The sequence below is a fragment of the Drosophila arizonae genome, chromosome X (assembly GCF_054131065.1).
Source record: "Drosophila arizonae isolate 15081-1271.41 chromosome X, UAZ_ARI_1.0, whole genome shotgun sequence".
NCBI lineage: Eukaryota > Metazoa > Arthropoda > Insecta > Diptera > Drosophilidae > Drosophila > Drosophila arizonae.
Window position 1 is genome coordinate 17,110,517 of NC_142927.1, and position 14,934 is coordinate 17,125,450.

Consider the following 14,934-nt stretch of genomic DNA (forward strand, 5'->3'; position numbering starts at 1 on the left):
GATATTGGAATCTGTCATCACGCAAATGCTGGATAAGTACCGTTTCTTGCTTTATGGAATATAAATGTATGTGTGTGTTTGCATGTAAGCGCGAAAAGCATTTGCACAGCTTTCCAGGCTAAAGCACATCATCTATGTATGTTCACTCGATCAAGTCAATTTGATATGTCTTACTTTATATCAAACAATGACAACCATTCGGAGTTTAAGTGGATTCAACAAACGCCTGGAGGCTGCAGAGCATAAGCTAATTGTTCTGGAGTTTTATGCTACTTGGTCCGCCCCATGCAAAGACATCGATGAGGCGGTTAAAGCACTCGCCCGCCAAAATGTTGACAAGGCGGAAGTCATACAAATAAATGTTGACAAATTTGAGGACTTGGTGGACACATACAGGGTGCGTAGAAAGCCAACCTTTGTGTTCATCAAGAACAAGCGGAATATATACCGCGTCAATGGCGCCGACGAGGAGAAACTGAAGCACACGTTATTCGAGCTCTGCAAATGAATGGGACACCTTACGACGCTGGCGTCGACTCAACGTTTTATTATGTGTATGTCTACGTATTTATGTATGTATGTTAATTGTAACTGTATAACATTTAAGCAGCAACCTGGTATAGTTTTAATGCAGACAATAGTAACTTTAAAAAGTTGTGACTCGACTAAATATTAATAAACAAATGATATAATACATTATATGTTTTCATTATTTATTGAGACATGTACGTATGTATATGCACATATGTATATGCATATATGTATGCTCTTAAGAGTTTTTTGTTTGGTTTCTAATATAACATACGTGCTCTATTCAACTCAGAAAAATGATTAAGTTGTTACTTGGGTTGTTAAAAGTCTGATAAATGCGAGCGAAACATATATTTTAACTCTAAATTAAATGTTCGCGGCAGCTCTGCGACGATATTATCGAAACAGCAGCAGTGGTTTTATTATCGATTTGTCTATCGTTCACTAGTGCAGCACTAATTGAGTGCTTAACCGGCGCGCATATTCTATCGCAATATGATTTGTTGTTTTCATTGAACCATTGTGTAGCGAACATTTCTTTTCTACAATGTGCGCCCGTTATATTCCTTGCAATGGGCTACAGTTAGAGCTATCGATCCAAGCGACCGTGATCTGCGTCATAAAATGGAAACCATTAGAGGATGAGCGATGATGATCTGTGAAGGCAATTGGAGCAGCATCTGTTCAATTGAGCGCCTCAGCAGATCCACGAAATGCTGCCGTCACATCACCTTAGAGCGCCTGGCTAAGCTATTGGAGCTGAATAATATAACCATATTTGCTATATGCATAGATGAGAATCGTGATGACACTATTTGAGTTTCTCTGCTAACAACTGTTTCCATATAAATTATAGCTACCAACTGTCCCATGATGTGGAGTGATGTCTATGATGTTCCAACTTTCATTAACATTGCTCACCGCCAACAGTCGGTTCACATGCTGCCTAAAGCAGCTCCAGCTATGCAGCTAAACGTTCGACTCGTTTCGCCTGCTGCTAGAAGAAGGCCACCACCAATAAGCCTATGCTGAGCGAAGGCTTCAATTTAACCCGGTGCTAGTCTAACTAGCTAACTGGAGTACAAGCACGAACTGCCTACAAAGCCTGTCGCCTACTACAGTTACTTCTAGCTAAAACAAATGTACGTTCATATTTTTCGTATTCTAAGTGGGCTGCGCTGCTAGTTTCTGTTGGCATATAAGTAATCATCGACCAGGCCTTGTATCCATTTGATATCTCAGTTCGTATGTCACAACACACAGCAATTTCAAATACGTAGATGTATACGTACGTACACACACTATTTATACCAAACGTGCTAATTTAGAAACCATTTAGGGAAGCACATTGTAGAGATTAATTTTCAGTGGAATTGGATATCCGCTGAGTCATCGTACAAATACCAACATTATGGACTGTCAGGACAAAGGCCCTGCAGAGGAGCCTCCCACAGCTGGGGAGAAGACCACAGGCATTAACACATCTATGCCGACTGAATCGGCATCGATCGATGAACTCTTTGAATTCATACGCGAAGCCCCCATTGGGGACAGGCATGAGCCAACAGCCAGTGTAAGTGAACAAACCATAACTATGTGCGAAAGCGAGGAGCCGACAGCAAGCTCCTCTCTCACCCATCCCTCGGTCGATGCCCCAAGCAACGAAATCAACAACAGCTTGGTGGCCGTGGTCCAACGCAGCGAATTCGCTAAGCTCTTGATGCGCCTAGGCGAAGAGGGCGACGGTGACGCAAACCAGATTGTAATAGAGCTCCTCAACTCTAAAAAGCAAGCAGAGAAGGCTACATCGGTAATCGAGCGCGTATCCGAGAACCTCATGCTCGTGCTACGTACCCAGACCCTGGCTGAAGCAGGCATCATAACAGGCAACGAGCGCTATCGTTCCTTCAAGTCGGTTCTGCAGAATTACGCAAAGCTCTACGCGGCTAAGCGATTTATCGAGAAGCTCCCCATGCTGGGACTCTCGCAACATTCGACCCAGGGCCACGATCAGGACCAGAACGAGAACGAAAAGACTCTGGCTCGCATGGTAGCCGACGAGGTACTGCAGATTCCCGAACTACTGCGCCAGCTCTGGGCCTCCCTGGAGAAAATGGAGTTCTTCAACGAGGACACTGCTTACAAAGTTTACTTGGAAGCGCGCCGCCATCCGCAGGCAAAAATTCTCCGTGAACTGATGTTAACTCGCATCTCGCGTGTCTACCTTTGCATTGTCAGCTCTGCATCCTTTCTCGATTTTAGCGAGCACGAGCTAATCCACGTGCTCAACAACTGCTACCTCAGTGTCAACTCCGAGATAGAGGTAAGAGTAATGCATATTTTCCCTTGATTTATGCTAGCTTCATTTATTCTCTGATCGCTTCTCAGATATTCCTCTCGGTCATACTCTGGTTGGAGCACAACTGGTATGAGCGTAAGAACTGCGCTGAGCGGGTCTTGAGTGGGGTTCGATTCGGCCTGATGCCCACCTGGTACCTCTATACTCTGGACAGAACCAATCGCTGCAATCACTTCGCCAAGGTCATCTATAGCCAGGGAGTCCAAGCCCTTTTGGAGAAGGGTCTCGAGTATGTGGATCTTTATCTAGGATTTGGCATGCCTATTAAATCGAATCTTTCCTTTACAGGGAAGCCTTGGCTTTGCGTTATAAAAAGGCGCGTGCTCCCAACTCCAGCAACATGGAGATTCCATTGCCACGTGACTGGGTTGCTGACCCGGAGTGTCGCCATCACCACAAGTGCCATTGCGAGCGATTTGTGTATCCAACATATGATGTATTTAAGGACTACCTAGCCAGGATCATACGATCTGCACCAAACTACTGGCGCACGCTTCGGCCTGCCCAGGAAGTCTACCGGAAGGTACTCAAGTGCTGCGCACCCCCCTACCAGACACAGCGACGATCCTAAACAAATCGTTGACATCAGTTGTCTTATTTCTCTACACCGAACAAACTAGCTCCCAAATTTATTGTTTTACCTCTTCTGGCGTGCTTAACTGCAAATCATTTTAAAGTGTTTAATAAATGTTGGATTAAGTTGGGAATCGTAGCAGCTCAACTGTAAAAGTTGATAGGACCGTAAATACACACCATGAATGTTGCAATAAAATTTAAGTGAAATCAGCTGTTGACAGCTGTCGTTTGTATTGAGTTCATAAATCGAATGCGTTGTTATTACTAGTTCTCCTTTTCCCAAACAGCCAATTTACCAATAATGGAATATGCATATGCCTATATCTGCCTATAGAGAAATATACCTATCTTTCCCTTGTATAGTTGGAGCGACGCTTTGTATATTTCCTTTCCCATTTAGCTTCCATTTCTTAAAGCAGAGACGTAAGTATCGAATTGGAATTTTGAAACATTTATTAAACACTCTAAAATGATTTGCGCTTAAACATGCCAGGACTGATAAAACAATAAATTTTGGACTGATTACAATTAGCGTAGGGAGATGAGACAATCAATCTCAACGGTGTGGTTAAATTCGTTGATGGGTCTGGCAGGGGGGTGCACAACATTTGAGTACCATCCGGTAAACCTCCTGGGCTGGACGAAGAGTGCGCCAGTAATTCGGAGCACATCTTATGATTCTAGCCAGGTAGTCCTTGAACACGTCATATGTCGGGTAAACAAATCGCTCGCAATGGCACTTGTGGTGATGACGACACTCCGGGTCAGCAACCCAGTCACGTGGCAATGGAATCTCCATGTTGCTGGAGTTGGGAGCACGCGCCTTTTTATAACGCAAAGCCAAGGCTTCCCTGTAAAGGAAAGATTCGATTTAATAGGCATGACAAATCCTAGATAAAGATCCACATACTCGAGACCCTTCTCCAAAAGGGCTTGGACTCCCTGGCTATAGATTACTTTGGCGAAGTGATTGCAGCGGTTGGTTCTGTCCAGAGTATACAGGTACCAGGTGGGCATCAGGCCGAATCGAACCCCACTCAAGACCCGCTCAGCGCAGTTCTTACGCTCATACCAGTTGTGCTCCAACCAGAGTATGACCGAGAGGAATATCTGAGAAGCGATCAGAGAATAAATAAAGCTAGCACAAATCAAGGGAAAATATGCATTACTCTTACCTCTATCTCGGAGTTGACACTGAGGTAGCAGTTGTTGAGCACGTGGATTAGCTCGTGCTCGCTAAAATCGAGAAAGGATGCAGAGCTGACAATGCAAAGGTAGACACGCGAGATGCGAGTTAACATCAGTTCACGGAGAATTTTTGCCTGCGGATGGCGGCGCGCTTCCAAGTAAACTTTGTAAGCAGTGTCCTCGTTGAAGAACTCCATTTTCTCCAGGGAGGCCCAGAGCTGGCGCAGTAGTTCGGGAATCTGCAGTACCTCGTCGGCTACCATGCGAGCCAGAGTCTTTTCGTTCTCGTTCTGGTCCTGATCGTGGCCCTGGGTCGAATGTTGCGAGAGTCCCAGCATGGGGAGTTTCTCGATAAATCGCTTAGCCGCGTAGAGCTTTGCGTAATTCTGCAGAACCGACTTGAAGGAACGATAGCGCTCGTTGCCTGTTATGATGCCTGCTTCAGCCAGGGTCTGGGTACGTAGCACGAGCATGAGGTTCTCGGATACGCGCTCGATAACCGATGTGGCTTGCTTCTTTGAGTTGAGTAGCTCTATTACAATCTGGTTTGCGTCGCCGTCGCCCTCTTCGCCTAGGCGCATCAAGAGCTTAGCGAATTCGCTGCGTTGGACCACGGCCACCAAGCTGTTGTTGATTTCGCTGCTTGGGGCATCGACCGAGGGATGGGTGGAAGAGGAGCTCGCTGTCGGCTCCTCGCTTTCGCACATAGTTATGGTTAGTTCACTGGCACTGGATGATGGCTCGTTTCTGTCCCCTATGGGAGCTTCGCGCATGAATTCAAAGAGTTCCTCGTCACTGCTGAGTTCATCGATCGATGGCGTTGCCGTTGGCATTGGTGAATTAATTAGGGTTTTTTCGTCGTCAGTTGTGGGGACCTTACCAGGGACTTTGCCCTGACATTCCATTTTGTTGTGGTTTAAGTGCTGGCTCGAAATATGTCCAGTCTAGATCGCGATGGCGATCAACAATCTTGGACAAGTGTGAAAGGTGTATAAATGGGTTCTACTTACTTATTCGTTTGTACATGAATAGTTTTGATAATAGCTTAAACTAACATTTGTGTACAGCCGTTCTCATGGGCTACTGGGATATTACATGACTTTATTTATTATTTCAGATCAAACGTACTGAGATGGATAATACATAGGCAACTATGTTTTCATTCCCTATCCGCCGGGCGAGTCGCTGTTCAGGCTGCTCTCGCTCATGTGAAACTGGATGAGGATAATGAGATACGTAGTTGTGGCCCCGACAATCTGAAACGGATACCATGAGTAGCTGGACACCTGCTGGAGCCACGCCCACTCACCGTGTAGAGCAACGTGCAGTTGACATCGAAGAAGCCCGCAGCGCTGAAGTGTAGGCGCTGGTGCAACAGCTGCAGGGAGAACTGAGTGATCTGTGAAGCAGACGTAGCTAAAGGATAGACTGAAAGGAGCTTGAAACCGAATCGACTCACTAGAGCATTGTGTGCATCGTTTTGAAGATCCGTGCGAATATGGTGCAGACTCAGGGCCAAGCGCGTTGTCTGCAAGGAGAGAGGGGTACGTGAAGCACTTTCTCTTGGGCCCGTTCGTCTACTCACAAAATAGGAAACTCGTTCGCATAGCAGTGCCAGGATGAGAACGTTGCTCAAGTGCGGTGCGGTCCAGAGGGCGCTGCCCACGATCTGCATGAAGTCGTAGGGCGAGGCGGCGAACTGGCGAAAGTTCAGGAATATCCAATAGCAGTTCGAGGTGATGGACAAAAAGTCGTTGCCCAAGTTGACCAGCATGGACAGGCCGTAGCAGCGATTCAGCAGAGCGACCAACATCCACAGGCTCTGGTATAGTTTCCGGGCGGCCAGCAGACGCTGCATGCAAGCCGCCGCCTGCGTCTTCATGTCCAGCTTCTCGTTGATGGTGTTACAGATATATGGCTTCTCCGGCAACGCCTCGTACAGCTGCAGCGAGTCGAGCATGCTCAACAGCAGCTCCAGGCGCTGCTGCACAATCAGGATGAACGTGTAGATCTGAAAGTAGCGCATGCCACAGACCAGCAGCGGCAGCAAGTAGCTCAGCCAATAGACCATGAACTTGATGTCCAGAGACATTATTTTGGTGAACAATATGAAGCCCTGGCTAACCACATAGCCGGAAAGCATATAGAGCGCCCGGCGGCCCATCTGGCGGCGCAGTTGGCCATAGTTCACGTCCAGCTGCAGCAAACTGACAAAATCCAGATCGATCTGGCGCAGCTGCGCCACAAATTGACTCTGCGCTTGCCACTGCCAGAGCTCCTCCAGCAGGGCCGTAGCATGCGCCACCCGGATGCCAACCAGCTGTATCGAGTCCACCGTATGGCCAATATGCGTGGTCTCCGAGCCCACGCCACTGGCCTCGACATTGCGACTGGCATCGAGCAACCCGTACAGCAAGTACCCAACGGACAGGAGCAGCACAACGCAGCCGTAGAGCAGCAGCCAGCGCGAACGTTTCTGCTGCCCTGTGGCACTATCCCGGCGCCAATAGCACAGGCAGCACAATTGGCTAGCTCGTTGCAGAGACGCCAGTGCATCGTCAGTGTCCATGGTGAACTATCGACTCGCTATGGGTTGAACGGAGCTTACATATATGTATATATATATACGGAGATAAGGAATGCGTTTATCTAATCACAACTAATTGCAATTTGATGCTTATTAACTCGTTATTTTTTTATAGCCAAAGGCGAAATCTGCGCAGCACTCTCCACTATGCTGGCCGAGAGACTAATTCCATTGCCATCCTGCAACCTGACTCCCTGCGTAGACTAAGGCCCGCTTGAGCACTGCCCGAGTGACCAGCAGGCCGGCAGGTGGGCTACCTGTCCGCGCCCTCATCAATCATTATCAATATAAATTAACGCATTTCAATGTCAACAGGCTAAAATGCCAACCGACCCCACTTCATACGTATATCCCGTTTGGCAGATAAAAAGGTGAGCCACATGCGTCCTGCTGACGTTCAGGGTTGATTAAATATTTATGCCATACGAAGAAGTGGCTAGGTGCATACGTACTTTTACCAAACGATAAGAGGTCGCTGTAAGGTTTGGGCTGATGCCTAAAGAGCATATATGTAGAGCATATACATATGTAAACATTAGAGAGGCTCTGTCCTTGAACTCGATTACAACTTAGAAAACGATAAGGTAGACTTTAAGATTTGCATTTATGTTTAAGAAACATAATATAAAATATATAAAAGAAGTACATAGATATACTTACATAATAAATATATATTTAATAAATAAATAAATAATTTGCTTATCAGTTTAGGTCATTTGAGATCTGTTCCTAAACTCTAAAATCTATCTCTAAACTCTATCCCTAGACTTACCAAGAAAAATTATGAAATTGAAGGCCTTATCTTTAATAAATATAATATATGTAGTATGTTTATTACTATAAATACAGAAATTATACTTGATTGGGCTTACACATCGACCTCTGTCATGAGCTGAAGTTAGGATCCATTCTTCATGTCTATCGTCCTTACTGATTTTGTTGAGCGAAGCCAGATCAAGCTATAATCAGGATATAACTACAATCTGCCATGGGTATAAATATACAAATATATAAATGTATTGAATGCGAGTATATCACTCATATTTATAGCTCTCAACTCTCAGAGGGAACCCTCTCAACGCCCAACTGAAGTTTGAAATAAAACACATTGAAATTTCACATAAATACCTTTATTATAATTTTTAGATTTTTTTTCTTTGGAAATAGTTCTTGAGATAAGCTTGATTTGACTTTTTCATAAAATGTAATACATATATGCATTTAATTATTTATTTTTTATTTTTTCTTGTGGTTTTCTTTTTGGAATTTCTTTGTAATTTTCGATTTAAATTACGGCTGTTCTTTAGTGTGGGTGTTCACTGTGTGTGTGTAAGTGTGTGTGTTTCTTTTTAACATTTTCTTTGTGCTTGCTTTCACTGCGCTATCTCTCTTTCATTCTACATTTAAGAACCGTATTCTTTTTTGTGCACGCACTTCATCTGATCTGATCCGATGCCTTATTTACCTGTCTATGTGTGTGTGTGTGTATACAATTTCTATATCGAATAGAACCCACTGTAGCGATATATAGAATAATTTACTTTGCGTTTTTATTTATTTTTTTTTTTTTCTTTATCGGATTTTCGATTTTTCATATATAGTATATATGTATATATATATATATAATTTTTTTTCAACAATTTTCTGCATGTTTTTTTTTTTTTACTAATGATTACATAGTTGTCAAATATAATAGATACACACACACATATGCATATATGTGTATGTATGTACGCATGTGAATTGAAGTATATTTGATTTAAATAGAAGCTGCTAATAGGTTAAAGCAAATTCATATAGCAAATTTAACAAACAAATTCGTCTTTATCTTTCTTTGTTTATGGGTATACACTCATAATCTTGTATATATGTATATATAAAGTTAATACGTTAATACGCTTTGTTCTTTGGATAAGGCAATGGATACATAATAGATATATACTGAGCTGATTGCTCAGCTGACAAATAAACAAAATTAACAACAAACATTTAAAAAACATTTGCAATATAATTCAACACAGACCAATTTAACTTTTGTTTTTGTTTTTGAGTTGGTTGGGAAACTGTTGCAGAGCTTTCCCTCATCCTTCCTCAACTCAACTTGTGTGAGGGTTTCAGAAAATTATTTACTTTGAGCTTATAAGCAAACATCCATACATTCAAGTATATAGTGTATATAGGTTGTTTATGATTTTTTCAAATATATATATATATATATATATATATATATATATATATATATATATATAAATATATTTTTATTTTTTTTATTTTTTTTATTTATATATATATATATATTGTGTGTGTGTGTGTATATGTAGTATATGTCTATAAGTGTTCTTTTTATATTTGTTTTCATTTTATTTAGTTTTAGCGCAAAAATTTGTTTGGAAAATTAATACGAAAATTTTTGCTTCAGACGTAGAGTAATTTAAGAGCCTTTTAGGGCTATACACTTATATGTCTGCACTCGTATCTTCGCACATGAAAACCAAAACCAAATATGAAATAATATCAAAGATCCACAAACACACCGGATCTACCGACTTATGTTTTGGGTACTCGGTGTCGGATTTGGTTCTCTTTTGAGAAAATCAATTGTTAATATTTCAAGTGTTATTCAATTTCCTTAATAATATAATTTATATAAAAAAAAATTGATTAATTCTTCAATCGAATAGCATAAGCTTTTTTCTTCTTCTTTTTTTTTTTTGTTTTTTTTTTTGTGTGTGTTTTTTTTTTTTAACTTAAATGTCTTTTTTATTTTGTATTATAATTTGTAATTGATTATAAAATAAGTTTTTATGGTGCTTTTACCATTGACTTTGTTTATAACTTTTCAATGCCTCATCAATTATATGTCATATATTCATTTTATTTTTAAAAATTTTGTTTATAATTTGTAAATCCCTGTCTAAAGCTGTTTGCTAGTAGTTATAAAATAATTTCCTTTTATTTATTTCGCTTTAATTATTTTTATCACTTTATATCATATACATACATACATAAATATGTTGACTATTTTTATGTCGCAAAAGAAATTTTAATTGGGCACAAAAAAAAAAAAATGTATCAAAAATTAATAAAAAAAAAAAAAAAAAAAAAAAAAATAAAGAAACTATCACATGCGCGTTTTCGGATGTTTTGAAAAATATTATTTACTAATTGCTTAAGTGGTTTTTATATATGTAAGTGTAGTTTAGATTATAATATGTTTTTTGTTAATTTTAAATTTGTTTTGTTTTTCATTTTTGCTTCTTCTTGTTGCTTATCAAAGTTTTGTAGACTGGACGGTAGCCAGTTGTTTGTCGACTGTTGCGCCTGGTTGTTGTTGTTCTTTTTGTTGTTGTATATAAAAAGCAATTACGTTATTTACGTTACGCTTGCGTTCTTTAAAAATCGGCTTTATATATGTATGTATATCTTAAAAAGTCTGTATGTCAAATATCAATTTGTAATGCAATCAAAAATGTTTATTCAATTTTTTATCTTCATTCTTTGGACTATTTTTATTTGACTCTATAAATTTCTTGCAGTGGCCTCAAAAATTTGCATTGAATTTCATTTAAATATTGCGTGTGCCTTGTTCGTTTTTCTTTTGTTGCTATTAATTTGTGTTTATATTTTAAAGGGTTTTTGTTTAGGGTTTTAAATGTGTTTTTGTTTGTATTTTTTTTGTTTTTTTTTTTTTTTTGTTTTTTATATTTTTTGAAATTTGTTATTCTATGACTATGAAAAAGTAAAAAAAATATAGAAAAATAACCTTCATTCATTTTGCGTTCATCATTTAGTTTTGTTTCACAATATCTGGTTTAATGTCACCCTACCCCCAAATCCCATGCTAATCAGACCCAATCAGACCCTCCCTCGTAAACCTTACATAGTAATATATATCAGCAATAACATCATCGCATCATCATCATCATCAACCTTATCACCAACAACAGCAATCAGCATTTGTCAATCTCACCACACACATTGACATCAGAATAGAGGCTATATATATATATATATATATATATATATATATATATATCGAGCCCATATGACTTCCAATTTGTACCACAAACACAGACCCGGATCTAGCCCAACAATGCGACGCTTCCACCTCAATCGATATTTCTGCCAGACTTTTGGTATGATTATATCCTGTTCTATATAAGTGTACGTATATCAATTTGCGTTGTGTGATCTATAGTTTGGATTATATATGAATATGTATACACTTGCTCGCAGAACTCTGCGTACACTTGCAAACAAACCCCTATTTCTATGTTTACATGTATATTGTATTTAATATAGAAGACTTAAGGCAATACTTCTTTTTGTATAACAATTTTCATTTATTTATTAACATAATTATGTTTTCACTTTATTATTAAAACTAATCCTAATATTAAAAAAAATTATAAACAAAACACATTACCAAAAAATGACACCTCAAAAGTCTGCGTACATTTTAAGTTTGCTGCGTACAGCGCTGGAATTCACGATCACCGTTAGTTTTTGCATGTTTCTTTAATTCCTCTTCGCTCATTTGCGTAATTTGCTATCACTTTGAAAAGAAATTTGGCACGCGTTTCATCATGGAGCAAAAAGGGAAAGAAATATCGGTAGAAGTTCGTAAGCTTATATTAAAATATAGGTTAGAAGGCAAATCCTACCGAGAAATTTGTCTATTGGTAGGCAGAACTCATTCTTCGTGCCAAAGAGTCTACGACAATTATGTCTCATCGGGCTCTATATTGTCAAAGCCTCGTTCAGGCCGCCTACCCTTGCTCACGGAACGAGAGAAAAAACGTATTGTTCAATTGGTACCTCAAAATCCAATGATATCTGCTCACCAAGGACGCCTGGAAGTTGCAGAACGTTTCTCCAAAACTGTTTCTGAGGAAACCGTTCGACGCACTTGGAAAAAAGCGGGCTATCATGGCCGCGTTGCACGTAGGAAGCCACATGTATCAGATGTGAACAGGAAAAAGCGTATGGACTTCGCCAATGAGCACATTTCCAAGCCTTCTAGCTTCTGGAAAAGGGTAATTTTCTCAGATGAGAGCAAGTTTTGCCTATTTGGCATAAAAGGAATGAAAATAGTATGGAGAAAAAGCGGAACAGCCATGGATAAGGAAAATTTATTGCCTACAGTAAAGCATGGTGGAGGTGGTGTAATGGTGTGGGGATGTATGGCGGCTAGTGGCGTGGGAAATCTCTCTTTTATAGAATCAACAATGGACCATAAGGATTATATAAGAGTTCTTAGTGAGAATCTGCATCAGAGTGCCCAGAAATTGCACCTGGAGGACGAATTTTGCTTCCAACAGGACAATGATCCGAAGCATACAGCCCACAATGTAAAGCTCTGGCTACTTTACAATGTAAAAAGCCAACTCCGAACGCCTCCCCAGTCCCCAGACCTCAATCCTATTGAGCATCTATGGGACTTACTCGAGCGTAGGATTCGGCAGCACACCATAAGGTCTAAGAACATGCTGAAGGAGGTCATGATGGAAGAATGGGGCAAAATAACTGCAGAGGACACTAAAAAGCTGGTTGAGTCAATGCCTCGCCGTCTGGCTGAGGTGTTAAAACGAAAAGGGTATCCTACAAGATACTAACAACTAACAAATTCCAGCGCTGTACGCAGCAAACTTAAAATGTACGCAGACTTTTGAGGTGTCATTTTTTGGTAATGTGTTTTGTTTATAATTTTTTTCAATATTAGGTTTAGTTTTAATAATAAAATGAAAACATAATTATGTTAATAAATAAATGAAAATTGTTATACAAAAAGAAGTATTGCCTTAAGTCTTCTATATTAAATACAATATACATGTAAACATAGAAATAGGGGTTTGTTTGCAAGTGTACGCAGAGTTCTGCGAGCAAGTGTATGTATATCTCATTTTCGCCCATTTGTAGTTTGTATTTTCATTAGGTAAGTCTTTCTGCTGCCTGCCTGCCAGAACAAAATATCAACTCAAAGTGTAGAAATAGAAATATTCTAATCAAATAATATAATCAATTGTCAAGTTTAGTTGACATTTCGAGTATTCCATTTATATAAATATTTATATATATGTTATATGATATATCATATTTTAAGACCTTTGTATTGTTCATCTGTTTGTTCATTTCGGGGAGGCACATTTATTTAAGGTTTCGTATTATTCATTATGCTTGGTTCGATTATAGTTTTTCTTTATTTTATATATATATTTTGTATACGTTTCTTCTTCTTTGTATTCATATTCGTATTAAATTCATTTCATTTAGTTAATTAGAACCTTTTTATTCATGTTTTAACATTTTGCTGTGCATTATTTCATATTATTTTGTGAAAAAAAAAAAAACATTTGCATGGTACATTCTGTGTTATGCTTGTGTGTGTGTGTTTATGTGTGTGTGTGTTGTCTTTAGAGCTATATAAATACTAGTAGTAGTAGAATATGATTTCGCTTTCGCCTTCTTGCGGCACATACACATATACATATATATATATATATGTTTTCATGTATATATATTTTTATTTAAAATTCAAATATATGAGATTTCTCAATAGTTTTTTTTTTCTTCTTTCATAAAAGTTTGACTAATACAAGAAACATGAATAATATTTGTAATATACTTAGCATTTTGTAAACTTTTTTTTATTTTTTTTTTTATAGGTTTTTTTTTTAATATAATTATTTTTGGTTTTTGTATATTTTTGCTAAGCGGTTTTGAAAACATTTTTGATCTTTGGATTACTATGCAAGGTAGCTTGACGTTTAATGAAAGCAACAAATACAATAAACACTCTATATATCGGTATAGGATTTTACGATATTCATCTTTATAATTTGTTTCTGGCACGTAGCGCTTGTTTTTTTTTTTTTTTTTTTTTTTTTTTTTCATTTTTATATATATAATTTTTTTTTGTGGTTTGCATTTATTTTGGTAATTAATTTGTTTGAAAATTAATATTTATTAATTACCTTCTTTTGTTGCACTTGGAAAACGAAAGCAACAAAAAGCGCGAATAGACGGCATTGGCTAAACAAAATGGCGTCATCCAAGTGACCCGATACTCCGCCATATTCAGCTTTTGTTCGATCATAAGTTCCAAAGTAGTTGTTCCTCTTTGGCGCACGGCATTTTGTATATTGCATTTTGTTGTTGTTGTTGTTGTTGTCAAGCTTATGTTTCTTTGTTGTCATGTTCGTTGTTATTAATTTGATTTTTCTTTTACTCGTCATCGTTAAGCTCAAGAATTGGAAGTCGTCATTTTGATGTGTGTTGTGTGTGTGTGTGTGTGTTTTTTTTTTTAAATTTATTTGTTTTTGCTGTTGTTAGCCCCAATCAGGTTTACGAGAGAGAGAGAGTGAGAGAGAGAGAGAGAGGGCCCGCACTCAATTCTCTGTCTATGTGTGGAAGTGATTTGAAAAGTTTGTGTTTTTCCTATTTAACTCTTTTAGTCGTCATCGTCAAATGCAATAAACAAGCCCGTGGCCTAGAACTCTAAGCGATATGCGGAGCACGAGGTCTCATGATCCTGCAAGTTAATTGTGCAGCGCGAAGCGGATGGCGACAGATCGATGCGGTGCTTGGCAAGCAGCTCCTCATTCTCGGCCACCCAGTAGCCCAGCACGTCAGTGTCATACGTCGGTATAATGGTAACTTCTGCAAAGATTGATCATTGTTAATGGGGTGTTCC

The 14,934-nt window shown here is 39.1% G+C and overlaps 5 protein-coding genes across 14 annotated transcripts in view; 2 read left to right on the top strand and 3 right to left on the bottom strand.

The window, feature by feature from the left end:
* The first annotated feature begins 42 nt into the window (after nucleotides 1–42).
* On the top strand, nucleotides 43–694 carry LOC108618180 (thioredoxin-1-like). Its single transcript, XM_018014085.2, has one exon. The coding sequence runs from the start codon at nucleotides 188–190 to the stop codon at nucleotides 506–508; it is 321 nt and encodes a 106-aa protein (XP_017869574.1). The 5' UTR covers nucleotides 43–187; the 3' UTR covers nucleotides 509–694.
* Nucleotides 695–1,804: 1,110 nt separating this feature from the next.
* Nucleotides 1,805–3,712, top strand: LOC108619568 (uncharacterized). The gene is made up of 4 exons (XM_018016221.2): nucleotides 1,805–1,819; nucleotides 1,871–2,854; nucleotides 2,920–3,119; nucleotides 3,179–3,712. Exons 2-4 carry the CDS (start codon nucleotides 1,943–1,945, stop codon nucleotides 3,459–3,461), a joined length of 1,395 nt encoding a protein of 464 aa, XP_017871710.1. The 5' UTR covers nucleotides 1,805–1,819; nucleotides 1,871–1,942; the 3' UTR covers nucleotides 3,462–3,712.
* A 184-nt stretch (nucleotides 3,713–3,896) lies between these two features.
* On the bottom strand, nucleotides 3,897–5,797 carry LOC108619567 (uncharacterized). The gene is made up of 4 exons (XM_089474678.1): nucleotides 5,665–5,797; nucleotides 4,642–5,598; nucleotides 4,377–4,576; nucleotides 3,897–4,317 (listed from the first exon to the last, which is right to left on the bottom strand). The coding sequence occupies exons 2-4, from the start codon at nucleotides 5,557–5,559 to the stop codon at nucleotides 4,035–4,037; spliced, it is 1,401 nt and encodes a 466-aa protein (XP_089330804.1). The 5' UTR covers nucleotides 5,560–5,598; nucleotides 5,665–5,797; the 3' UTR covers nucleotides 3,897–4,034.
* Nucleotides 5,798–5,820: 23 nt separating this feature from the next.
* Gr2a (Gustatory receptor 2a) lies at nucleotides 5,821–7,223 on the bottom strand. 6 transcript variants are annotated; one of them, XM_018016223.2, is made up of 4 exons: nucleotides 6,240–7,223; nucleotides 6,114–6,182; nucleotides 5,964–6,053; nucleotides 5,821–5,910 (listed from the first exon to the last, which is right to left on the bottom strand). In XM_018016223.2, the coding sequence occupies exons 1-4, from the start codon at nucleotides 7,221–7,223 to the stop codon at nucleotides 5,821–5,823; spliced, it is 1,233 nt and encodes a 410-aa protein (XP_017871712.1). The 6 variants fall into 6 exon arrangements, with proteins under 6 accessions (XP_017871712.1, XP_017871711.1, XP_089330808.1 ...); XM_018016222.2 differs by having other exon boundaries at nucleotides 5,964–6,182; XM_089474682.1 differs by having other exon boundaries at nucleotides 6,114–7,223.
* A 3,675-nt stretch (nucleotides 7,224–10,898) lies between these two features.
* The window catches only part of futsch (microtubule-associated protein futsch), a 70,805-nt gene continuing 66,769 nt past the window's right edge, over nucleotides 10,899–14,934 (bottom strand). For all 5 annotated transcript variants that reach the window (XM_089474674.1, XM_089474675.1, XM_089474673.1 and 2 more), the window contains one exon: nucleotides 10,899–14,900. In XM_089474674.1, coding sequence (XP_089330800.1) covers nucleotides 14,731–14,900 — 170 coding nt within the window. In that variant the 3' untranslated portion in view covers nucleotides 10,899–14,730. The remainder of the gene's footprint in view (nucleotides 14,901–14,934) is intronic.